The 27,355-nt window shown below is 44.6% G+C and overlaps 1 protein-coding gene across 1 annotated transcript in view; it reads right to left on the bottom strand.

Annotated features, from left to right (window-relative positions):
* Nucleotides 1-24,615, bottom strand: part of LOC106590177 (nuclear receptor-binding protein 2) — a 57,655-nt gene extending 33,040 nt beyond the window's left edge. The window contains exon 1 of the mRNA XM_014180874.3: nt 24,042-24,615. Coding sequence (XP_014036349.2) covers nt 24,042-24,161 — 120 coding nt within the window. The 5' untranslated portion in view covers nt 24,162-24,615. The remainder of the gene's footprint in view (nt 1-24,041) is intronic.
* Between the last annotated feature and the right edge of the window lie 2,740 nt (nt 24,616-27,355).

Here is a 27,355-nt window from a genome sequence, read left to right as displayed (position 1 = left end):
ATAGGAATGTCAGTGTTCTGCCATGGCCAGCGAAGAGCCCGGATCTCAATCCTATTTAGCACGTCTGGGACCTGTTGGATCGGAGGGTGAGGGCTAGGGCCATTCCCCCGAGAAATGTCCGGGAACTTGCAGGTGCCTTGGTGGAAGAGTGGGGTAACATCTCACAGCAATAACTGGCAAATCGGGTGCAGTGCATGAGGAGGAGATGCACTGCAGTACTTAATGCAGCTGGTGGCCACACCAGATACTGACTATTACGTTTGATTTTGACCACCCCCCCCTTTTCAGGGACATGATTCCATTTCTGTTAGTCGCATGTCTGTGGAACTTGTTCAGTTTATGTCTCAGTTGTTGAATCTTATGTTCATTCAAATATTTGCACATGTTAAGTTTGCACTGTATATATATATATATATCTATACAGTGCAATCGGAAAGTATTCAGACCCCTTGACCTTTTCCCCAAAAATGTGACGTTACAGCTTTATTCTAAAACTGATTAAATTGTTTATTTCCCTCAATCTACACACAATACCCCATGATGACAAAGCAAAAACAGGTTTTTAGAAATTTTAGCAAATGTATTCAAAATTAAAAACAGAAATATAAAAGGCACAAATACAACATGTACATATGTATTCAGACTCTTTACTCAGTACTTTGTTGAAGCACCTTTGGCAGTGATTACAGCTTGAGTCTTCTTGGGTATGACGCTACAAGCTTGGCACACCTGTAATTGGGGAGTTTCTCACATTTTTCTCTGCAGATCCTCTTAAGTTCTGTCAGGTTGGCTGGGGAGCGTCGCTTCACAATGATTTTCCGGTCTCTCCAGAGATGTTCAATTGGGTTCAAGTCCAGGCTCTGGCCGGGACACTCTAGGACATTCCCGGATTTGTCCCGAAGCCACTCCTGCGTTGTCTTTTTATTTTATTTATGTATCCGTTATTTTACCAGGTAAGTTAACTGAGAACACGTTCTAATTTGCAGCAACGACCTGGGGAATAGTTACAGTGGAGAGGATGGGGATGAATGAGCCAATTGGAAACTGGAGATTATTAGGTGACCATGATGGTTTGAGGGCCAGATTGAGAATTTAGCCAGGACACCTGGCTGTGTGCTTAGGGTTGTTGTCCTGTTGGAAGGTGAACCTTTGCCCCAGTCTGAGGTCCTGAGCGCTCTGGAGCAGGTTTTCATCAAGGATCTCTCTGTACTTTGCTCCATTCATCTTTCCCTCGATCCTGACTAGTCTCCCAGTCCCTGCCACTGAAGAAAATCCCCACTGCATGATGCTGCCATCACCATGCTTCACCGTAGGGATGGTACCAGGTTTCCTCCAGACATGACGCTTGGCATTCAGGCATTCAATCTTGGTTTCATCAGACCAGAGAATCTTGTTTCTCATGGTGTGAGAGTCCTTTAGGTGCCTTTTGGCAAACTCCAAGCAGGCTGTCATGTGCCTTTTACTGAGGAGTGGCTTCCATCTGGTCACTCTACCATAAAGGCCTGAGTGCTGCCGAGATGGCTGTCCTTCTGGAAGGTTCTCCCATCTCCACAGAGGAACTCTGAAGCTCTGTCAAAGTCACTATTGGGTTCTTGGTCACCTCCCTGACCAAGGCCCTTCTCCCCTGATTGCTAAGTTTTGCCGGGCGGCCAGCTCTAGGAAGAGTCTTGATGGTTCCAAACTTCTTTAATTTAAGAATGATGGAGGCCATTGTGTTCTTGGGGACTTTCAAAGCTGCTGCCATTTTTTGGTACCCTTCCCCAGATCTTTGCAGACATTTTTTGGTACCCTTCCACAGATCTGTGCCTCAACACAATCCTGTCTCGGAGCTCTACGGACAATTCCTTCAACCTCATGGCTTGGTTTTGCTCTGACATGCACTGTCAACTATACACTACCGTTCAAAAGTTTGGGGTCACTTAGATATGTCCTTGTTTTTGAAAGAAAAGCAAATTTTCTGTCCATTAAAATAACATCAAATTGATCCGAAATACAGCGTAGATATTGTTAATGTTGTAAATGACTATTGTAGCTGGAAACCTCTTTTTATGGAATATCTACATAGGTGTACAAACCATCCTTTCAAAGCACTTCATGGCTACAGACGTGTAGTCATTTAGGCAGGTTATCTTGGTGTTCAGGGACTATGGTGGTCTGACCCTTTTTGATGGTTCATCTGAGGGCATAGCGGGATTTCTTATAAGCGTCTGGGATAGAGTCCCGCTCCTTGAAAGCAGCAGGTCAACCCTTAGCTCAGTGCAGATGTTGCTTGTAATCCATGGCTCCTCGGGATGAGCATTTTCTTGTTTGCTTATGGCTTTATACAGCTCGTTGAGTGCGGTCTTGGTGCCAGCATTGATTTGTGTTGGTCAATAGACAGCTACGAAAAATATAGATGATAACTCTCTTGGTAAATAGTGTGGTCTATAGCTTATCATGAGATACTCTACCTCAGGTGAGCAAAACCTCGAGACTTCCTTAATATTTGATTTTGCGCACCAGCTGCTATTGACAAATAGACACAGACCACCATTCCTTGTCTTGAACGGAGCTCATAGTCTTGAACGGAGCTTATCCATTTTATTCTCCAGCGATTAGACGTTGGCCAATAGGACGGATGGTAGAGGCGGGTTACCCACTCGCCGACGAATTCTCACAAGGCAACCGGACCTGCGTCCCCTGTATCGGCATATTTTCTTCATGCGAACGATGGGGATTTGGGCCCGGTCTAGTATATGGAGTAAATCCTTTGTGTCCGACTCGTTAAAAAAAATCTTTGCCCAGTTCGAGGTGAGTAATCGCTGTTCTGATATCCAGAAGTTATTTTCGGTCATAAGAGACGGTGGCAGAAACATGGTGGCAGAAACAACACGATAAAACACACAATAGCACAATTGGTTAGGAGCGCGTAAAACGGCAGCCATCTCCTCCGGCACCATTCTTCTCATGGTCAGTCTATGTCAGGGTGCACTTTCATTTCTTGGCCCTATCACTACACAGCTGATTCAAATAACAACTCATCATCAAGCTTTGATGATTTGAATCAGCTGTGTAGTGCTAGGGCAAAAACCAAAATGTGCACCCAGTGGGGTCCCAGGAAAGAGTTTGGGAAACCCTGGTCTATGTCATGGAAAGAGCAGGTGCTCTTAATGGTTTCCATACTCAGCCTATATTTAAGCAATAAGGCCCGAGGCGGTGTGGTGCTGTGATGTGATGTGGTTGGACTCAGTTGCAGAGAAGAGACCAGAGGAGGAATCAGTGGTTAAGGATAAACATAAATACTTTACTGATAAACAGTAGCCGCAGGATCACAGTACACTGGGGAAAAACAACAAACAATAAGTCTCAAAAACTCACTCAGGAACACAGACACACAATTCAAGCTTCTGCAAAGGAAACCAGAAAACACACCTTTTAACAGGGAAATCATAATGGGTGAATAGGACACACCTGAGTGTCATTCATTTCTCTCGGACGGTCTATGCCGCCCTCTGGTGACAGGTGGAACCATGACAGGTACAGTATATGGCCAATATACCACGGCTAAGGGCTGTTCTTAGGCAATATGCGGTGTACCTGGATACAGCCCTTAGCTGTGGTATATTGGCAATATACCACAGACACCCGAGGTGCCTTATTGCTGTCATAAACTGGTTATCAATGTAATGAGAGCAGTAAAAATAAATGTTTTGTCATACCCATGGTTTACGGTCTGATATATAACGGCTTCCGGCCAATCAACATTCAGGGCTCGAACCACCCAGCTTGTTTCACACATTCTTCAACTTCAACGAGCATGACTCCAATGATTAAAGAATGTCATGCATAGGGGATTTATGAAGATCAATGTGACTGTCATCCTCTAACAGGCCAGTTGCAACGCAACATTATGGAGATCATGGGTACGGCATACCACTTTTAGCTGTATTCCCAAATCACCACTCAGAGTGAGGAACTAGATCTTCCACTAATGCAGACAACAATACTAAATCAAATGGATGTTTATACTTTCCAAGACATCATTTCATGGGAGAATCCGAAGCAGGGCCTCCATTTTAATTATTATCTTTGGGTGGAAATCTGGTCCTTTCAGGCAAATACATTAATTTGCACCTCTACAATGCTGGCAGCAGCCAGTCGTGAGAATAAAAAACATTAAAATGGCAGGTTTACAAAACAAAGATGGAGAGTGTTAAAAAATGTGTCATTTTTGGTGAACAAAAACAGTCCAATTCCAGGAAGAAGGATTGGAACTGGGTGAGACTTTTTCACAACACAGTCAGTCAGTCAGTCGGTCGGGCAGCTGGGCTAACGGGATGTGTGTTTGCTTTGACCTGAATCTGGCACCTGTCCCACTCCTTCAAAACATCTGGGATTGACTTGGTTCCCGGAGATGCTTATTAGAGCCTGGCAAAGTCCACCCATGTATTAAAGTTCTCCATAAAGAGGGGTAATTGCTGCCCACTGGATTACCCAATTCATGCTTGTAATCACACATTCTGCTTGTTTAAAGGGCTACGGCAGAACCAGAGAGGAGGAACAACAGGGTCTCAGTCTGAACCTCCTGCAAAACCTCAGATGTCGAACAAGTTCAGCACTGTGCCAGGAAGAGTAAGTAAGAGGTAACACGGGGTGAAAGCTAACAGCTTGGCTTGATTTGGCCAGTTTAGCAAAGACATAGTTTGCTCTATTTGACACATAAAGGCTTCTGCATGTTTCGGTTTGGCTAGCGCCTAGCCAAAAGAGTGTGCTCGCATACTCCCTTGAAAGACCTTTGCCTGAAAAATGAGAAAAAGCCGCAATAGTGCTGTTTGTCCATCTTAAGATGCCATAGGCAGTATACATTTCAACAAAATAGTCAGAACTGAATGTCGGACACATCCAATGTGCATTATCTCACACCTAGAGAAGATTGTAAAAGGTCGGCACAATATCTGGTAAGGGATGGAATGTGCTTAACTCTTATTCTCTTAATCTATTAAATTAAAGATGAACAAAAGGTGAGCACTCAATTTCTCTTAACACGTCTTTAAATAGACCACAAATATCTGAGTGTGTCTAGGGCAATAGTTAACTTTACATATTGTTCTTTTTCATAAGGTTGTAATTAGTTAAGTGGTTGGTGTTGAGCTTGTTAAGTTGACCCCATGCAGAGAAAGAGGGAGAAGAAAAGGGAAGGGGAAAACGAGGGAGCGAAAGAGAGACACAGTGAAGGGAGAGAGTGTCCTTTGGCAGTGTAGTGTTCGTGCTCATGATTGACAGGTATCTGTTGTATCTCTCTTACCCAGGGACTCCAGGGTGGCAGTGTGATGACTGAGTGACACACTGGACTGACAGCTGGGAGTCTGACTGGCTCTTTGGCAACGACTTCAGATTGTGTGATAGAGGAATGTCCATTCAATTAGGATAATGAGAAGACAAAGCAGGATCGAAGTGTCTGTGCAAGCACGGGCCAAGGTACACCACATGACCAAAAGTATGTTGACACCTGCTCGTCGAACATCTCATTCCAAAATCATGGCCATTAAAATGGAGTTGGTCCCCACTTTGCTGCTATAACAGCCTCCACTCTTTTGGGAAGACTTTCCACTAGATGGCCAGAAACAAATACCTTTCTTCTGAAACTCGTCAGTCTATTATTGTTCTGAGAAATGAAAGCTATTCCATGTGAGAAATTGCCAAGAAACTGAAGATCTCGTACAATGCTGTGTACTACTCCCTTCACAGAACAGTGCAAACTGGCTCTAACCAGAATAGAAAGAGGAGTGGGAAGACCCAATGCACAACTGAGCAAGATGACAAGAACATTACAGTGTCTAGTTTGAGAAACAGACGACTCACAAGTCCTCAACTGGCAGTTTCATTAAATAGTATCCGCAAAACACCAATCTCAAACTCAACAGTGAAAAGGTGACTCCGGGATGCTGGCCTTCTAGGCAGAGTTGCAAAGAAAAAGACATATCTCAGACTGGCCAATAAAAATAAAAGATTAAGATGGGCAAAAGAACACAGACACTGGACAGAGAACTCTGCCTAGAGGGCCGATGACTAGGGTGGCTGGAGTTTTTGGCAAATTTTAGGGCCTTCCTCTGAGACCGCCTGGTATAGAGGTCCTGGATGGCAGGAAGCTCGACCCCAGTGATGTACTGGGCCGTACACACTACCCTCTGTAGTGCCTTGCGGTCGGAGGCCGAGCAGTTTCCATACCAGGCGGTGATGCAACCAGTCAGGATGCTCTCGATGGTGCAGCTGTAGAACTTTTTGAGGATCTGAGGATCCATGTCAAATCTTTTCAGTCTCCTGAGGGGGAATAGGCATTGTCGTGCCCTCTTCACGACTGTCTTGGTGTGTTTGGACCATAATAGTTTGTTGGTGATGTGGACACCAAGGAACTTGAAGCTCTCAACATGCTCCACTGCAGCCCCATTGATGAGAATGGGGGTGTGCTCTGCCCTCCTTTTCCTGTAGTCCACGATCATCTCCTTTGTCTTGATCACATTAACCTGTTGAGGACAGATGTTCCGCTAGCGGACAGCCAATGGCATCGCACGGGGCGAAATACAAAACCAACTAAAATACCACAATTCAATTTTCTCAAACAATCAACTATTTTACACCATTTTAAAGATAAGACTCTCGTTAATCTAACCACATTGTCCGATTTCAAAAAGGCTTTACAGCGAAAGCAAAACATTACATTATGTTAGGAGAGTACATAGACACAAATAATCACACAGCCATTTTCCAAGCAAGCATATATGTCACATAAACCCAAACCACAGCTAAATGCAGCACTAACCTTTGATGATCTTCATCAGATGACACTCCTAGGACATTATGTTATACAATACATGCATGTTTTGTTCAATCAAGTTCATATTTATATCAAAAAACTGCTTTTTACATTAGCATGTGATGTTAAGAACTAGCATACCCACCGAAAACTTCCGGTGAATTTACTAAATTACTCATGATAAACGTTGACAAAATACATAACAATTATTTTAAGAATTATAGATACAGAACTCCTTTATGCAATCGCTATGTCCGATTTTAAAATAGCTTTTCGGCGAAAGCACATTTTGCAATATTCTGAGTACATAGCTCGGCCATCACGGCTAGCTATTTTGACATCCGCCAACTTCGGGGTCACCTAAACTCAGAATTACTATTAGAAAAATTGGATTACCTTTGCTGTTCTTCGTCAGAATGCACTCCCAGGACTTCTACTTCATCTCCAGTCTCACTGTCCCCAGGCTGACCACTTACAAACTCTGCTCCTATACTTTGCCCAGAGACAGCAGACACCCCATTCCACTTTCTGGCGGCTTTAGAGAGCCAATGGAAGCCTTAGAAAGTGTCACGTAACAGCACAGATGCTGTAATGTCGATTGAGATGCAACAGAAGGACAACAAATTGTCAGACAGGGCACTTCCTGCATGGAATCTTCTCAGGTTTTGGCCTGCCATATGAGTTCTGTTATACTCACAGACACCATTCAAACAGTTTTCGAAACTTTAGAGTGTTTTCTATCCAAATCTACTAATTATATGCATATTCTAGTTTCTGGGCAGGGGTAGTAACCAGATTAAATTGGGTACGTTTTTTATCCGGCCGTGAAAATACTGCCCCCTATCCCAAAGAAGTTAAGGGAGAGGTTGTTGTCCTGGCACCATACTACCAGGTCTCTGACCTCCTCCCTATAAGTTCTCTCATCGTTGTCGGTGATCAGGCCTACCACAGTTGTGTCGTCGGCAAACTTAATGGTGGTGTTGGAGTTGTGCTTGGCCAAGCAGTAATGGGTGAACAGGGAGTACAGGAGGGGACTAAGCACACACACCTGAGGGGCCCCAGTGTTGAGGATCAGCGTTGCAGATGTGTTGTTGCCTACCCTTACCAGCTGGGTGCGGCCCGTCAGTAAGTCCAGGATCCAGTTGCAGAGGGAGGTGTTTAGTACTAGGGTCCTTAGCTTAGTGATGAGCTTTGAGGGCACTCTGGTGTTGAACGCTGAGCTATAGACAATGAACAACATTCTCATGTTGGTGTTCCTTTTGTCCAGGTGGGAAAGGGCAGTGTTGAGTGCAATAGAGATTGCGTCATCTGTGGATCTGTTGGGGAGGTATGTAAATTGTAGTGGGTCTAGGGTTTCTGGGATGATGTTGTTGATGTGAGACATGACCATCCTTTCAAATCACTTCATGGCTACAGACGTGTAGTCATTTAGGCAGGTTATCTTGGTGTTCTTGGGCACAGGGACTGTGGTGGTCTGCTTGAAACATGTAGGTATTACAGACTCGGCCAGGGACAGGTAGAAAATGTCAGTGAAGACACTTGCCAGTTTGTCAGTGCAAGCTCGGAGTACACGTCCTGGTAATCCGTCTGGCCCTGCGGCCTTGTGAATGTTGACCTGCTTAAATGTCTTACTCACATCGGCTACGGCGAGCGTGATCACACAGTCATCCGGAACAGCTGGTGCTCTCATGCATGCTTCAGTGTTGCTTGCCTCGAAGAGCACATAGAAGTAATTTAGCTCGCCTGGTAGGCTTGTGTCATTGGGCAGCTCGCGGCTGGGCTTCCCTTTGTAGTCTGTAATAGTTTGCAAGCCCTGCAAACATTGGAACATTGCTGTGGAACATTGGAACATTGCTGTGAGGACTTGTTTCTATTCAGCCACAAGAGCATTAGTGAGGTCGGGCACTGATGTTGGGCGATTAGGCCTGGCTTGCAGTCGGCGTTCCAATTCATCCCAAAGGTGTTCGATGGGGTTGAGGTCAGGGCGACTGTGCAGGCCAGTCAAGTTCTTCCACACCGATCTCAACAAACAATTTCTGTATGGACCTCGCTTTGTGCACAGGGGCATTGTCATGCTGAAACAGCAAAGGGCCTTCTCCAAACTGTTGCCACAAAGTTGGAAGCACAGAATTTTCTAGAACGTCATTGTATGCTGTAGCGTTAAGATTTCCCTTCACTAGAACTAAGGGGCTTAGCTCGAACCATGAAAAACAGCCCCAGAGAATGCTTTTCCACTGCTCCAGTGTCCAATGGCGGCGAGCATTACACCACTCCAGCCGAAGCTTGGCATTGCACATGGTGATCTTAGGCTTGTGTGTGGCTACTCGGCCATGGAAACTCATTTCATGAAGTCCCAAAAAACAGTTACTGTGCTGACCTTGCTTCCAGAGGCAGTTTGGAACTCAGTAGTGAGTGTTGCAATTGAGGTTCAGACGATTTTCACGTGCTCCTCGCTTCAGCACTCAGCGGTCCCATTCTGTGAGCTTGTGTGGCCTACCACTTCATGGCGGAGCCGTTGTTGCTCCTAGACGTTTCGACTTCACAGCACTTACTGTTGACCGGGGCAGCTCTAGCAGGGCAGAAATTTGATGAACTGACTTGTTGGAAAGGTCGCATCCTATGACTGTGCCACGTTGAAAGCCACTGAGCTCTTCACTATGGCCATTTTATTGCCAATGTTTGTATATGGAGATTGCATGACCATGTGCTCCAAATAGCCGAATCCACTAATTTGACGGTGTCCACATACTTTTGTATATATAGTGTATTTACTACAATCACTCTTTAATACATATCCAATGCCACTTCCCCTGAGCTGTCCACAAAGACAGCCTACTGCACTAGTAAAGCTATGTCTCATAAGCTCATAGCAGGAGGCCATTCACAGAAGCCAGAGCCATGTTAAATTCATGAAGAGTCGATCGGTGTTGAGTCACATTTTATTTTTCTCTGGCCCCTGCATGCAAAAGACCTGCTTACTTCTCGCCAGGCTGCTGAAACAAGAATGAGATGCATTCAAATTTGTAAATGCAAATCTCCTATAATCCCTTAAGCATGGAGGACAGGAGTTATTTTTATTGAGGCGGTGGTGAGATTTCTTCCGCCATGGTAATGATTATGCACAATAATGCGAGAGAGCATATGAACTTGGGAGGGTTCTGAGGGATTGACAGGTAAATAATAAGGTTAGATGTTCATTGATCACATCCCTGACCTAAAACTCTTCTGGTAGTTTCACATTTGCCTTGCTTTGGGTTTAGGTAAAGAAGCCTAAACCTCTAACAAAATGCCTCTTGGGCTAAGGTTGCATGACATCTCTAGTTTTTGGAAAGTCTGGTTTTAGTCTGAGGAAAAAAGTATTTGAAGTAGGAATGTTAATGTTTTGTTGGCCTCATGACCTTGCTCCTTCCTGTAGGCCCCTTAATCCTCTCATGCTGCTGGTTGGGGGGAGGAGGATGACCTTTGGGTTCAATAATGAGACCGCAAGGCTGTTATTCTTCGGGCTTGTAATAGTTTTGACCCCGTTGCTATGCTTTGAGGCATCTTGGCTACACAATTGCACATACTGTATCTTCAGTCTATAGAGCACTTATAGGCGAATACAGTATATCCTAGACTGTCACCACACCACTATACGTCAAATGCGACTGAGAGCTTCCAACACAGCGAAGCAGAACACATCGAGCACTTATCCTCGCGTTTGCCCAACACTGTGAGTCAAAACCTGAATTTGACAAAGAGACTCATACAGCTGTGAATCAGCTGCGAGCTGTTGCTCAAAACCAGAATTCCTCATAAAACTACAGGAGCAAATGCCTTACATGAGTCATGGCATTTATTCTCTCAGACACTGCGCAAATGACTAAAAGCAACTTTTAAAGAGAGAGGCGCCATTTCCTTTGCATCGAACAAGATGGATATTAATATTTAATGCAGAATAGGAAAATGGAGGCCAATTGAAAAAGCTCTACTTCTCCCTACTCTCAATGAGAAACGCATCATGCTTTAAATTATGCAAATCTTAACGGCTCTGTCAGTAGTACTATGCACTTTCCAGATGTATCTCTAGTACTCAACATGAACATGTCAGAATGAATGAAGAAGTAGGGAGAATGCTAATCAAATCAGCCATACAAAACAGGGCTAAAATCAACATTTCGCCACTCAGACGGCTATAGGCCAAAGAGTAACGCTTGAGTTTTGACATTGAGAATTGTTACACACCGGTGGCACTCTCAAACTGCGTAGTGACACTGTGGCATGGATCCAAGGTGGCAGGGAAGTCATGACATTTAGACAACGGTAACATCTACGGAGGAGGCGTGCAGGAGGCGTCAGCCATTCCTCAAAGATTTCTTCCCACGCCAGATCCCTTGTCAGAGGGAGCGCGAGAATGAGAAGACTCAAGAGGAAAACGGTGACGGATACCGCACTGTATACGATGGCCCTAAAGGACCTCATCAATGAACGCTCTCACATGTTGTCAATGGCTTAATAAAGTCCTCTGTTACCATACAGATGTCCATACTCATGACCTACCAAGGTAATATAGGCCTAATCAGTTCAGACATTTACACTAGCACAAAAGTAGTATCCATCAGTGCAACATATCAAGCATTACAAGTGAAAACAGTTGAAAATTGCAGCATTTTTTTCAAACAAGAGGATCACCGCCCCTGTTAACGACAGACTCGAATTGGTTGTGTTGGACACCATCTGGTCTGTTGTTTGCTTTCACGGAGCTCCTGCCTCGTTCAGATCTCGGCCCCATGACACTGGGCGATATGGGTTCACACCGTGTCCTGGCAACATGATCTATCCACACTACTGCACCTGACAGACACTATTCTTAGCCCAGGCCAGGAAGACCTTTCTCTTTCTCCCGTTGCACTCCTCTTGGTACTCCAGGGTCATGTTCATTCGGCAACCAACGGGGGGGGGGAAAAAAGACTGAACCAGGGTGGGACTACATGGACTTGTCTAATGAGAAATGCTCATTTGCGTTTTCCATTGCAAAACATTTTACATTGTGTGCCCTAATGTACACAACCCAGGCTGCAGTGGAGAGAGACTGGGCTGGGGCCGTTAGTGGACTTGGTTTAGGCACAGCAGGCAGCCAGCCACTCCAAGTCTTCCCTACCAGGTGGCCAGAGGGTAAATAATACCTGGAAATGCCATGCGCTGTGCTGTGTGCAAGGCTGACAGCCTATTGTAGACACTGACTGGCAGTTGTTTGGATTACATCTTTTGTTTCTGCTACCTGACATCAGACAGTAATAGGGCCACTTAAGAAGATTGATCACCAATGTCAGTTATTTCATGAACGCTTTTTTAGCGTTAATTAGCACCTCTGAACTATCCATCTGTGTTTGCTAGAGTATGAATGTGCATGTCAGCATATCTTCTATATGTTTGTTTCAAAGGCAAACACTCCGTCACTTCGTGAAAGTTTATGACCAAAGGCTGAGATAAACTGATTTGTGTGGCAACAATGTTTAATTATTAGTTAGGAGAATGTTTAAAAGCCACCGACAGATCAATTCGATACTGTATCTGGAGTGATGTGAATATTAACTAGTGTGGTAAAATGCAGAGTTGGAAATAGGATTACTGTACAATCGTACTAGCATACTAGCTGCTGGTGTAACAAACTACTCTCATGTCTGGCAGACCCATAAAAGGAGGGCCATAAAACACGGTCTTCACAACCAACAAAGGTAAATTACAGTGGGGGTGTGAAATTATTGACACCCTTAATAAAGATGAGCAAAAATGACTATATAAAATAAATAATTCAATTACTGAGCTATATTGTATGCTCCAAAGAATTAGGAAATTATATTATTTTATACTAATACAATTGCTCAGAGGAAGAGATTTTGTTTAACAAGTACTACATTTTTTCTTTCATTTAGGGTAGGGGTCAAAATGATTGACACCCCTGTATTCAATACCTCACCGTGCGAGGATTGGACTGAGATTGAGACTAATGTTGATTTTGTGGCCAATTAACCCTTTATTTGTGGATTTTGATGTGTGCTTGGAGTTATTATCTCGCTTTAAGATCCTGTTATGGTCAAGTTTCAGCCTCATGGCAGAGGCAACCAGGTTTTTGGCAAAAATATCCTGGTACTGGGTAAAGTTCATGATGCCGTCGACCTTAACAAAGACCCCAGGACCAGTAGGTATGGGGTTCTTTTCTGCTTATGCCATCTCATTTCGACGCCAAACCCACCACTAGTGTATGTGGCCAAAGAGCTCTATTTTCATGGCATCTGACCAAAGCACCGGTTCCAATCCAAGTGCCAATGCCATTTAACACACTCTGCCCAAGCCTCAACAGGGCTGTCAATCATTTTGACCCCTACTTTTTTGAGAGAAAAAAAGTATTACATGTTGAACAAAATCTCTTTCTCTGAGCAATTGTATTCGTTTAAAATAATACACTGCTCAAAAAATAAAGGGAACACTTAAACAACACAATGTAACTCGAAGTCAATCACACTTCTGTGAAATCAAACTGTCCACTTAGGAAGCAACACTGATTGACGATAAATTTCACATGCTGTTGTGAAAATGGAATAGACAACAGGTGGAAATTATAGGCAATTAGCAAGACACCCCCAATAAAGGAGTGGTTCTGCAGGTGGGGACCACAGACCACTTCTCAGTTCCTATGCTTCCTGGCTGATGTTTTGGTCACTTTTGAATGCTGGCAGTGCTTTCACTCTAGTGGTAGCATGAGACGGAGTCTACAACCCACACAAGTGGCTCAGGTAGTGCAGCTCATCCAGGATGGCACATCAATGCGAGCTGTGGCAAGAAGGTTTGCTGTGTCTGTCAGCGTAGTGTCCAGAGCATGGAGGCGCTACCAGGAGACAGGCCAGTACATCAGGAGACGTGGAGGAGGCCGTAGGAGGGCAACAACCCAGCAGCAGGACCGCTACCTCCGCCTTTGTGCAAGGAGGAGCAGGAGGAGCACTGCCAGAGCCCTGCAAAATGACCTCCAGCAGGCCACAAATGTGCATGTGTCTGCTCAAACGGTCAGAAACAGACTCCATGAGGGTGGTATGAGGGCCCGACGTCCACAGGTGGGGGTTGTGCTTACAGCCCAACACCGTGCAGGACGTTTGGCATTTGCCAGAGAACACCAAGATTGGCAAATTCGCCACTGGCGCTGTGTGCTCTTCTCAGATGAAAGCAGGTTCACACTGAGCATGTGACAGACGTGACAGTCTGGAGACGCCGTGGAGAACGTTCTGCTGCCTGCAACATCCTCCAGCATGACCGGTTTGGCGGTGGGTCAGTCATGGTGTGGGGTGGCATTTCTTTGGGCGGCCGCACAGCCCTCCATGTGCTCGCCAGAGGTAGCCTGACTGCCATTAGGTAACGAGATGAGATCCTCAGACCCCTTGTGAGACCATATGCTGGTGCGGTTGGCCCTGGGTTCCTCCTAATGCAAGACAATGCTAGACCTCATGTGGCTGGAGTGTGTCAGCAGTTCCTGCAAGAGGAAGGCATTGATGCTATGGACTGGCCCGCCCGTTCCCCACACCTGAATCCAATTGAGCACATCTGGGACATCATGTCTCGCTCCATCCACCAACGCCACGTTCCACCACAGACTGTCCAGGAGTTGGCGGATGCTTTAGTCCAGGTCTGGGAGGAGATCCCTCAGGAGACCATCCGCCACCTCATCAGGAGCATGCCCAGGCGTTGTAGGGAGGTCATACAGGCACGTGGAGGCCACACACACTACTGAGCCTCATTTTGACTTGTTTTAAGGACATTACATCAAAGTTGGATCCGCCTGTAGTGTGGTTTTCCACTTGAATTTTGAGTGTGACTCCAAATCCAGACCTCCATGGGTTGATAAATTGGATTTCCATTGATTATTTTTGTGTGATTTTGTTGTCAGCACATTCAACTATGTAAAGAAAAAAGTATTTAATAAGATTATTTCATTCATTCAGATCTAGGATGTGTTATTTTAGTGTTCCCTTTATTTTTTTGAGCAGTATATAATTTCCCAATTTTTTGGGAGCATATAATAAACTCAGTATTTTAATTATTTATTTTATACAGTAATTTTTGCTAATCTTTATCAAGGGTGTCAATCATTTCAGACCCCACTGTACATTTGTAGAGGATGAGAAAGTACAGTACGCCTTCGGTGTGGACTGTGGAGTATCAAATGAGGAGTACACTGTACATTATGCCCAAGGCGAGATTCCCGTGCCATCTGAACTCCTCTGCTTTTCAGTAAGACAGGACACTGTCTGCCTGCCGCAATGCCATAAAACCATTCATTCATAAATCTCCCGATGCGCCCAAAGGGGAGGGACATTATATCACTACTTCATACAAACAGTGGCCATCATTCCAGGTGAGAAAACCTCCTGTCGACGCACAGATATGAAGCCAATTCTGAGACCAGGTCTTGTGGTAGCGGTAGCCAGGCGTGCTACACTTTAGTAATGTATGTTGGGTCAATGGGTTGTTATGATGGATCAGGTTTAACTGCAGTCTTATTCTATATCTTCATTAAGGAGGTCCTCCCTTAAAGGCAAGATATTCCAACACGAACATCGGCCATGCGCAGAGGGTGCCCATCCTATAGCCTCTGGCCACAGAACATCGGCCGTAATTTCCCAACGATTCTACATTGAATCGTTATCATTTGTCGACACCCAGCAGATGATCTACCACGCATGGCTGATGTTCGTGTGGGTCTGTCTTGTTTTTTGGAATTCTATCCAACAGGCCTAACCAGATAGATTCGTAAGCAATTCTTGAAGACTAACGTAATACTTTTTTGGTATTTTCATCTTGATGCTTGCTTTTTTTTTTTGTCTGAAGTCTATGTGTTCCACAATGACAGATAATCCAACACTCTCCATGAAAGTGTACATGTAATTCAATCTGATTGGATATCATCCATGGCCATTGCTATATCTTAACACCCCTGGACTCCCAACGATGTGATGAGGGGGGGATTCATTTCTGTTAAGTGCTTTTGCATAACAGCGAGTGTTTATGTAAGACATGACATGACTTGCCCGTTTTCCATGCAGGGGACATCGCAGTGGGTGTCATTCCACATGGAGCAGCTGTTACCCAGGCCCGAAAGTCTGCATTGGATCATCAGGAAGCGGCGGTCATTAGAGAGATCTCTTAAAGCAAGGCAGCACTTATAGCCAGCCAGGACATGACAGGGGCTTACAAGGGCTAGCTATGCCTGTGGCTTGGACTGAGCTGAGGGTTTTGGTGGCCATTAGGATCATTGTTTGCTTGAGGACGTGTCAGTTACAGTAACCACATCAATTTGATCACTGTAATATCATGTAGGCCTACTGTAAAGTACTGTAACTGTAAAGTTCAACTATTCTTGTTAGTTAAGATACATCAACTTTCTCCATGACAGGCATCTCCATGACAGCCGTAGGTGCACGTTGTTGTCCCCTGTTCCCCCCTTCCGTCTCACAACAAAGACTTGGAAGTGCAACATTGAGCAGTGACGCCTGTACAAAACTATGCAAATATATGTGCCTGTCAATCATCATTCTCACACAGTCCCTCAACAGTCATGAATTTACATTGAAACAAGAAGAGATAAGATGTACTTTATTGTCCATTAATTTACAGAGAACGGAAATGTGTCTTTATGCTCACAACCCCACCCCCCGAGATACACACCCACATACCTCGAGGGGCTGGAAGCAATGGGTCAGCCGCAGTGCAGTGCCCCTGGAGCAATTATAGGGGGTTAAGTGCCTTGCTCATGGGCACAACGACAGGCGATGCTATCTAGCATGATGCCAGCAACCCTCTGGTTGCCGGCTCACTTCGCACAAGATTATCTGGTCTGAGCTGGGATTGAAACCAGCAACCCTCCAGTTACTTTCCCGCTTGTCTAACTACTGGGTCATTCCATCACTGTAGTCCCATCCTCACCGCTATTACTATTGCTGTAATAGTGGATACGAGCATGGTATGATGGAAAATGTGTGTCTCTCTAGGGAGGATTATTTTGGCAAAGATCTCTTCCCTGCCCCCCTGGGGTTAAGTGGTGAAGGGGAGTTGGGCTGCAGGGGGCGGAGGGCTCACTCATCGATGGGCCTCTTTCATTATCCACTGCTCCCTGGACTAGTGATTATCTCCCCAGCTAGGCAACAGATAAAGGTCCCACTCTTACAGGTCGGGGTAGAGTAGAGTCGCTCCACCAGGGCCCTTGGGGAAGAATAGAACTCCAAAGGGCATGGAATGGAATGTACACTCCTTCCGAATAGGATGATAAGAAACCAAGGATGGGCAAGAGTATTCATTTTTTTTGGGGGGGGGGGGCTTTGTCTCAATTAAATAAAATGATCTATGTGGCATTGCTACACACAAGGATATACCACGACATTTGAAATTCTTAATTTCATAAAACAACAAACTTTTGAATGTAGTTTTTATGATGTACACACGTTTCACGCTTGTTGATTGTTGTTATCTTCTGCCAATAAAAGTAGTGCGCACTATAGTCAGAGTCTCCATGTGTAGCAATGTGAAGTGGGAGATCTCTAATCAATGGAAAATGTCAATCAAATTACGTAATTAAGTTAGCTAAAAGTGAAGGAGTAGGCTACAATGAGCAACTGACAGGTAGGCTGTTGTTTAATCTGAATGGAGTTAGCTAGCTGGCTAGTTAACATAGCTAGCTGGATATCTTAGCTAGCTTCTTTACATCAATTTGATCCAGTAACGACCGGCACTGTCAGATGGGATGACAGATAACATATGGTATTTACATGTTTGTCTAACTAGCGCGAATCAGTGGCTTCTCTCTCTCTCTCTTTCTCTCTCTCTCTCATGCACACCAGCCCCTGCCCATCACCCGCCCTGCTGCAACGCACACGTCTCTCCAGAGTCGCGCAGGCTGTGCAGCAAGTAATTGTCTAAGTTTAAACAAAAGTTACCAAAGAATACATGTATTTCAACTGTTTTTCAAAACATTCATGAGATTATTTGAATAGTGAAATTATTTCAAATGCCTATCCGTGTTTTATCTTAAAAAGGGATGGAATTTTGTGATGACTAAACACATTGCTTTTGTCATGCTTTCTGAGGTCCATCTAGCTGTCCTCGTGTAAGGGCTGCACAAACACCCAAACCAGAAACTAAGATTGCCCCAAATAAGCAGTGCACTAGAAAGCTTTGAAATCAAGTAGCCGAGTTGGCGACTACTTAGCCTGGGTGCCAGTCTGTTTCTGCTTTCTTGCCAACTCCTTATGGAATTGTCGTGTTTGGCATGACAATGAGTGACAAGGAGTTGGCAAAGTAAGATAACACAAACAGACCTGGGACCAGGCTAGTCACTGCTAGCTAGGGTTTTGCAATGATGTATAAATTGACAGCGATTGCTAATACAAACATGACACACAATTGACAAAGAGGAAACAAGGCCTGGAAAAACCAACATGAGCCAACTTAGTACAAATCTGCTCCTCGTTCACTCTGCCTATACCCATTACACAGAACTACCCTACGCCTTGACCTCTTTCTCCCCTCTCTATCCATATGAAATCCTGCGACTAGTGAGGACCGGCCGCCTGACAACTTGCCCGCTCGACTCCATCCCCTCATCCCTTCTCCTGACCATCTCTAGAGACCTTTCCCATTCCTCACTTCCCTCATCAACTCATCCCCGATCACTGGCTGCGTCCCGTCTGACTTCAAAATGGTCCGAGTCGCTCCCCTCCTCAAGAAACCAACACTAGACTCGTCTGACGTCAAAAACTACAGACCAGTATCCCTTCTTTATTATCTTTCCAAAACACTTGAGCGTGCTGTCTCTGACCAACTCTCTCGCTATCTCTCTCATAACGATCTTCTTGACCCTAACCAGTCAGGCTTCAAGACGGGTCACTCAACCGAGGCTGCTCTTCTCTGTGTCACAGAGGCTCTCCACACTGTCAAAGCTGACTCTCTCTCCTTTGTTCTCATCCTCCTAGATCTATCCGCTGCAGTTGACACCGTGAACCATAAGATCCTCCTCTCCACCCTTTCAGGGCTGGGCGTCTCAGGCGCTGCACACTCTTGGATTGCATCCTACCTAGCAGGCCGCTCTGACCAGGAGATGTAGAGAGGATCTGTGTCTGCACCACGTACTCTCACTACTGGTGTCCCCCAGGGCTCGGTTCTAGGCCCTCTCCTCTTCTCTCTATACACCAAGACATTCCGCTCCATCATATCCTCACATGGTCTTGCCTATCATTGCTATGCGGATGGCACTTAACTACTTTCTCCAGGTGGTGACACGCATCTCTGCGTGCCTGGCAGATATCTCAGCTTGGATGTCGGCCCACCACCTCAAGAACAACCTCGACAAGACTGAGCTGCTCTTCCCCCCGGGGAAGGCCTGCCCACTCCAAGACCTCTCCGTCACGGTTGACAACTCCACAGTGTCCCCCTTCCAGAGTTCAAAGAACATTGACGTGACCCTGGACAACACCATGTTGTTCTCTGCAAACATCAAAGCAGAGACTCGCTCTTGCAGGTTCATGCTCTACAACACTCTTAGAGTACGACCCTACCTCACACAGGTGAGGTAGGGTCCTAATCCAGGCACTTGTCTTCTCCCGTCTGGACTACTGCAACTCGCTGTTGGCTGGGCTCCCCGCTTGTGCCGTCAAACCCCTACAACTTATCCAGAACGCTGCAGCCCGCCTGGTGTTCAACCTTCCCAAGTTCTCCCATATCACCCCGCTCCTCCACACACTACACTGGCTTCCAGTTGAAGCTCGCATCCACTACAACACCATAGTACTTGCCTAAAGAGCAACAAGAGGAACTGCCCCTCCCTACCTTCAGGCTATGCTCAAACCCTACATCCCAACCCGAGCACTCCGCTCTGCCACCTCTGTTTTGGCTCTCCCACCCCTATGGAAGGGCAGCTCCCGCTCAGCCCAGTCCAAGCTCTTCTCTGTCCTGGCACCCCATGGTGGAACCAGCTTCCTGCTGAAGATAGGAAAGCAAAGTCCCTGCCCATCTTCAGAAAACATCTGAAACCCTATCTCTTCAAAAAAGTATCTTAAATAACCCCCCGTGATATGTGGTTGTCCCACCTAGCTATCTTCAGATGAATGCACTAACTGTAATTCACTCTGGATAAGAGCGTCTGCTAAATGACTCAAATGTAAATGTAAAATAGATTACATCAAAAGCGTGTCTCTGCCTGCCACAGAATTACTATCTTCCTAATGCCCACATTGATTTCTTCCCATATCTAGGTGAAGGGACGGGGTAGGTTTAACCTAATCAGTCACTCCAACAAGCAGGATTGATCTGGCTTCTGACAGACACCAAATTGTTTCTGCCTGCTTGAGACACATGACAAAGGCTTTGGCTTAACGTCTTGTTTTGCCTTTCACATGGATGTCAATGGAAAACAACACATGGATATCGGTTGTAATTGTTGACAGAAAATGTCTTCCTTTGGCTAGTATTTCAACCTCTGGAGCCCTGCTTAGCTAGTCTGTGTCTGAAAGCAATCAAACCACTGTCTGATAAGGTCTGAGGAGTAATATCGGCCAACTAACTCATAAGGATATAAAACCAATATACTTAACATTGCCTATAGCTTGTTCTGCTTAGGACAGAAACAAACTCTTATAAGCATTTGGTTCACCATGAGTAAAGACAACAATAATACCATGTGCTGGAATAGAAAGATGTGTGTCCAGCCAAACTAACCTTTCCCCTATTGACTTCTTTATTGAACATCTAAATGCACTCAGTATGCTGCCAGCCTGGACACACCTAGGGCTGCAGAATGTTGCAACAGGAATTCTAAACAATGTGACTCAGTGGACTGCACTGAGCACTTACTCAAAACAGTCCCGTTTTTTTATTGTATCAATGAGCTCATTGTCCTATAATTTATGATTCAGCTCGAGCTCATAAGGATGACACAATAGAACAAAAGCACTCATCATGTAGCTTGATAAGTGTTCTGTATTACAACCATGTAATAGGCCAATCATCATTCATACATATTAGAGAAGCAGTCAACAGTAAAGGTAATAGCGTGATTCCAAGGAAAGGTCAACCTGAGTATGTACAGATAAAGTTAGTCATTTCTAAATGAAACCACGTTCTTAAGGTTTACACACTGTATGTGTGCCATTTAGAGGTTGAATGTAAAAGACAAAAGATTTAAGTGCCTTTGAATGGGTATGGGAGTAGGTGTCGGTTTGTGTCAAGAACTGCAACGCTGCTGGGTTTTTCACACTCAACAGTTTCCCCTGTGTATCAAGAACGGTCCACCACCCAAAGGACATACAGCCAACTTGACACAACTGTGGGAAGCTGTGGAGTCAACATGGGACAGCATCCCTGTGGAACACTTTCGACACCTTGTAGAGTCCATGCCCCAACAAATTGGGGCTGTTCTGAGCGCAAAGGGGGAGGGGGGGTACAACTAAATATTATGAAGGTGATCCTAATGTTTGGTATACTCAGTGTATGTTGGAGTTCAGGCTTTATTTGACCAGTTTAATTAGGAAATTGCATTCATTTGGACAATTACAGAGTGGGAGGCCAAGTCTCAAAAAAAGGTTTATCAGACAACCAAATGTTATGGCTTTTAGAAAGGGGCTCACAGCTGTCCCACGGTGTTAGATATGACGATGAGATGTTATGAAGCAATACAGACCAAATTGAAGTGTCTTGAGTTTTGTTTGCATGTTCTGCTATCTTGTAAAGATAGGGGGGTGACTGGGACAGGCAATGTAACATCCATAATGTTTTTTAGGAAAGGGTTTTGTAAAACAATCACCTTACATGTTACACCTTAAACCTCACTTTGCACCTTATTTTTCTGGATTATGTGTGTATTGTTTTGAGTTTTTATTGATCGGTATTACTGCACTTTTGGAGCTAGAAACACAAGCATTTTGCTGCACCTGCGAAAACATCTGCAAATCTATGTACGTGACCAATAAACTTTGATTTGATTTTACATTGGATCATCTTGAAACGTCCTATAATTGGTATGGTCTATAATTGGTTTCTCTCTTTTCATTGTCAGTATCCTTGTGCAGCGGTATGATATGCATAACATTCATAAAGGTTGCGGACGTGACGGATTTTGATGTATCACGTCTTAGCTTCAGAAGCTTGTGCATCGACAGAATTTTGTTCTGAGAAGTATTCTTCAGACTTTTCCTGAAGCAATTGTTGATATCTCTAAAATCATGTGTTCTAGCGGAGATTCTCTTGGAAAATATATGCTGAAACGCATGTGTCATACATGGCAGTACTGTTTTTTTAGATAGAAAGATGAGAAGCGTATTTTATCGACAATCTGTGAATAGATGGTGTTTATTAAGTCACATGCACAGGGTCACAGATGTAGTTGCAGTGTATAGTGAAATACAGTGCAGGTGTGAATGAAACATTAATACAAAATGAAATAATATATACATATTTACAACTGTGATTGATAAATAGTCCTGGAGTGTATATTTTAAATGAAAAGCCTCCCAAAATATACTGACTTCATTCAGTGTCCAGAAAAGTGGATTGGCAGTAAAGGCACATGTATAGTCTAATTTACATATTTTGTTACAATATTTCAGAAAAATGTTGATACATCTCATATTTGTGTCTACATTCAACTGGTAAAGGTTATTTGTTATATACACTACCGGTCAAAAGTTTTAGAACACATTCAAGGGTTTTTCTTTATTTTTAAAATGTTCTACATTGTAGAATAATAGTGAAGACGTCAAAACTAAGAAATAACACATATGGAATCATGTAGTATCCAAAAAAGTGTTAAACAAATCAAAATATATTTGAGATTTGAGATTCTTCAAATAGCCACCCTTTGCCTTGATGACAGCTTTGCACAGACTTACAAACTCACGGACTTTTGCTAATATGTTCAGTCCCCCCAAAAAGCTTGTCCATTTCATGTACAATCCATATCTTTATTTCTCCAACATGCCAATATTTAGAGGTTCAGTTTTTGGGGGTACTATAGACACACACATCTATATTTTCTTGTTCTATTCTGTGAGACATTAAAGTTGTGATTTTGCATGCAAATGTAATGTCCATAACGCTGGAATCGCCCAGTAAAAGGTGAGATGCTACACATGAATGAAAGTCTCATTCATGAATTGTTGCATCCTATCGATGTGCCCTCCCTCTCCTCTCCTAGAAGCATTAGTACCATTTTGAAATGGGAACATCGTAAGAGTGTCACTGGCGGGTTTATGGTAATGTGTGACAGACAAAGTGACCCAGAAACCAGCAAACATACTGATGTGTAATCAATGAGCGGAAAAACACTGGGAGCGACGGTGGGAGGCGGTGTGTGTATGCGAGTGTTGTTGGCCAACCGTGTCTGTCATGCGAAGTACGCTGTGTTGGAGAGAGATAGGAGGGAGGTCAGGCAGTTGTGGGAAGCACGGCGGAAGCCACGGGTGTCCCACAGAGATAACCTTCAGTTTCAATGCTGAAGCCTTATCTTCTCTAGAACTATAGAAGCAGCACTTGCTACTCACTAGGCAGGGCCATTCTGTTCTGATGCAGTTGTTGATGATGGAGTTGGTTTTTCTAACTGTCTTCCAGACAGGTCTGATGAACTACATTGTATTGTATTAACCATATTGGGCACACCATTGTGGTCAGCATTGCCTCTGTGGTGCCCTTATCATTAGTGAGGCAGGTTGTATCTGCAATGTGGCTAAATATCATATTCATACAATTTTATTACTGTGTAATACAGCAAGTGCAATTTCTTAATAGTCTAACAATCATAAATCAACACAGATAATTTGGAGAAAGATAATAATTGTCAAACCATTGCCGGTATAAGCTCTTAATGATATGAGGGTTCGGTTCAATAAGTAGTCCATCACTCCACAATAATTGTGTGTTCCATGCAATTAATTTGATAAGCGCCCACGCCCTTTTCTGTTAAAGAATAGAACTGAGGGGCGGTTTAAAGACTACTGTAGGGGTTGCACCTGCTGCTGCTACAACAATACAGACATCCAGGCACCACCATCCATCCCCCAATAATAGGTTATTAGATACATTACGACGGATAGGCCAAGCAGACGTCTCATGTTCCAAACGGACTGATGTTTTTTTCTTGTCTCCCCTTTAGCTGTTAATATGTGTAGCCTACAAGGCAGCAATGGAAACGCCTGCAGCAGTTGATTCACCGGCGTAACCAAATAGATAAACCAACCTGCTCCTTTCGCTTTTGCCAGCGACCGCATGGGCTTTCTTCGAGGATTTCACTCTCATCTTCACTCTCCTCCTCCTTCCCCTCGGACCCTGAATTCCTCTCCGGGACGGACATAGTCATTGTATTCCGTGTTTTATGTTATTCCCCGTTGGTTTCACTCGAATGTAGCGCAGACGTCGCGCGCGAATAAAGGTTTCACAAAACACCTTAGAAATGTACGCCGTATAAAGTTCAAATAAAAAGCTTCAATAAATTATGTAATATTCATGTTATTATGTTAAACAAGGAAAAAGGTTCCAGTCTAGTGTGCGCACTCAACTGTATGCAAAATAGATTGCGAAATGTTGCCCCTACTATCCGTATTCACAGATGAAGAGCAAAACCACTCGTATGGAAAAAGCCTGTATGGGGAAGACGAAGTTGTTTTCCGATGCCTCCCTTTGTTTCGTTATTTACGTTTACCATTTACGGTATGAAGTATTTGTTTTTTACATATATCACCACCATGCGTCATGTCGGTGTTGTTGGTTCATTTGCTTCACCTATGTGAAGCTAGACACTAACGATTAGCCACAAAAGTGGAATTGGTGGTTCGCCTTCAAAATAAAAGTCCCTAATTGAAAGTGCTGCAAACGGATATAAATCAGTCTACTCAGTGACACCCACACAGAACACAACCGCGAAGAGTTTACACAAATATTAGCGTCATAGTTCTTATTGTGGAACTTTAACTATAGGGAATCAACTCACTATCCAGGATATTGGACCATGAACATCTACCCCCAAGCCATAAAACTGCTAAATAGTTAGTCCAGCTCGCTATTTGGTTAACTGCGCATTGACCCACCTTTGCACTCTCTTTAGACTCATCACATGCAGTGCATTCGGAAAGTATTTAGACCCCTTCACTTTTTCCATATTTTGTTATGTTACAGCCATATTCTAAAATGTATTAAATAGTTCCCCCCCTCAATACCCCATAATGACAAAGCAAAAACAGTACAGCACATTTATTTTTTATTTTTTACCCGGAAATATCACATTTACATAAGTATTCAGACTCTTTACTCAGTACTTTGTTGAAGAACCTTTGGCAGCAATTACCGCCTCAAATCTTCTTGGGTATGACGCTACAAACTTGGCACACCTGTATTTGGAGAGATTCTTCCATTCTTCTCTGCAGATCCTCTCAAGCTCTGTCAGGTTGGATGGGCAGCGTTGCTGCACAGCTATTCTCAGGTCTCTCCAGAGATGTTCGATCGGGTTCAAGTCCAGCTCTGGCTAGGCCACTCAAGGATATTCAGAGACTTGTCCTGAAACCACCCCTGCGTTGTCTTGACTGTGTGCTTAGATTCATTGTCCTGTTGGAAGGTGAACTTTCGCCCCAGTCTGAGGTCCTGAGCGCTCTGGAGCAGGTTTCCATTAAGGATCTCTCTGTACTTTGCTCCGTTCATCTTTGCCTCAATCCAGACTAGCCTCCCAGTCCCTGCCGCTTAAAAACATCCCCACAGCATGATGCTGGCACCACCATGCTTCACCGTAGGGATGGTGCCAGGTTTCCTCCAGACGTGACACTTGGCCCTTTCCTTTTACCAAGATGGCGTAGCAGTTAGGATGTCTGTTTTGATTGTCTTGTCCCATCCCTTGTATATATAATTTTTCTTCGTATATATTTAGTATATATTTGTATTATTTTTTAAATCTCATTTTCCATCTACGGACTGAACATACTCTCCTGCAACCCACCTCACCCAATGTGGTATGGATCTTCTATTTTTACACTTTTGAACCGGAACCCCGTTCAGAAGCTAGCCAGCTAACTAGCTACTAGCTAGTAGTCAGTTAGCCACTGCTAGTGGTCATCACCGTTAACCCGGACTGACAGCCTCAGCCCAGGCAACACCTGCCAGCCTGTACAGCGCAATATCTACCCAGAGCATATCGGACTGTTTGCCTCTACCACATCCCCGGATTCCTACCGCAAGCTCTGAACCTTTACTCCGGATCATCACAGCTAGCTAGCTGCTATCCGAGTGGCTACTCCTGTCTAACGTCTCTGTCCCGAAGCAACCACCAGTTAGCCTGGAGCTAGCCTCGAACTAGGCCCATCTCCCGGCTAGCCGATGAGATTCCATCAAGCAATCCCCGGACTTCAATTACCTCTTTTGCCAATTGACCTGGACCCTTTGCTGCCAATAGAGCCCTGCCGATCCATCACGACTGGTCTGCCTACGTAACCGTCCGAGGGGGTTTCTGTCCCGAAGCAAGCACCAGTTAGCCTTGAGCTAGCCTCGAGCTAGGCCCTTCTCCCGGCTAGCCGAAGAATCCCATCAGATAATTCCTGGGCTTCAATACCTCTTCTGCCAATTGGCCTGGACCCTTTGCTGCCGCACGGAGCCCCGCTGATCCATCACGACTGGTCTGCCTACATAACCGTCCGATGGAGTTTCAACAGACTCTCCCGTTGTAACGTTCCCCTGAGGCCCATCTGTTAGCCTGCTGCTAGCCCCGGCCTGCTAGCTGTCTGAATCGCAGTGCCTCCAGCTCACCTAGCTACTCACTGGACCCTATGATCACTCGGCTACACATGCCTCTCCTTAATGTCAATATGCCTTGTCTATTGCTGTTTTGGTTAGTAATTTTTGTCTTATTTCACTGTAGAGCCTCCAGCTTTGCTCAATATGCCTTAGCTAGCCCTTATTTTCCACCCCCCCACACATGCGGTGACTGCACCTGGCTTAAATGGTGCATCAAGTGACAAAACCTCTCTCATCGTCACCCAATGCCTAGGCTTACCTCCACTGTACTCACATCCTACCATACCCTTGTCTGTACATTATGCCTTGAATCTATTATTCCGCGCCCAGAAACCAGCTCCTTTTACTCTCTGTTCCGAACGCACTAGGTGACCAAATCTTTAGCCGTACTCTTATCCTACTCCTCTTTTGTTCCTCTGGTGATGTAGAGGTTAACCCAGGCCCTGCAGCCACCAGCATCCCTCCCATTCCCCAGGCGCTCTCATTTGTTGACTTTTGTAACCGTAAAAGCATTGGTTTCATGCATATTAACATTAGAAGCCTCCTCCCTAAGTTTGTTTTATTCACTGCTTTAGCACAGTCCGCCAACCCGAATGTCCTAGCCGTGTCTGAATCCTGGCTTAGGAAGGCCACCAAAAATCCTGAAATTTCCATCCCTAACTATAACATTTTCCGCCAAGATAGAACTACCAAAGGGGGTGGAGTTGCAATCTACTGCAGAGATAGCTTGCAGAGTTCTGTCATACTATCCAGGTCTGTGCCCAAATAATTTGAGCT

The sequence above is a fragment of the Salmo salar genome, chromosome 29 (genome assembly GCF_965601325.2).
Source record: "Salmo salar chromosome 29, fSalSal1, whole genome shotgun sequence".
In the NCBI taxonomy this organism is placed as follows: domain Eukaryota; kingdom Metazoa; phylum Chordata; class Actinopteri; order Salmoniformes; family Salmonidae; genus Salmo; species Salmo salar.
Note: the sequence above shows the minus strand (reverse complement) of the source record. Positions and strands in the feature narration are given on the sequence as shown.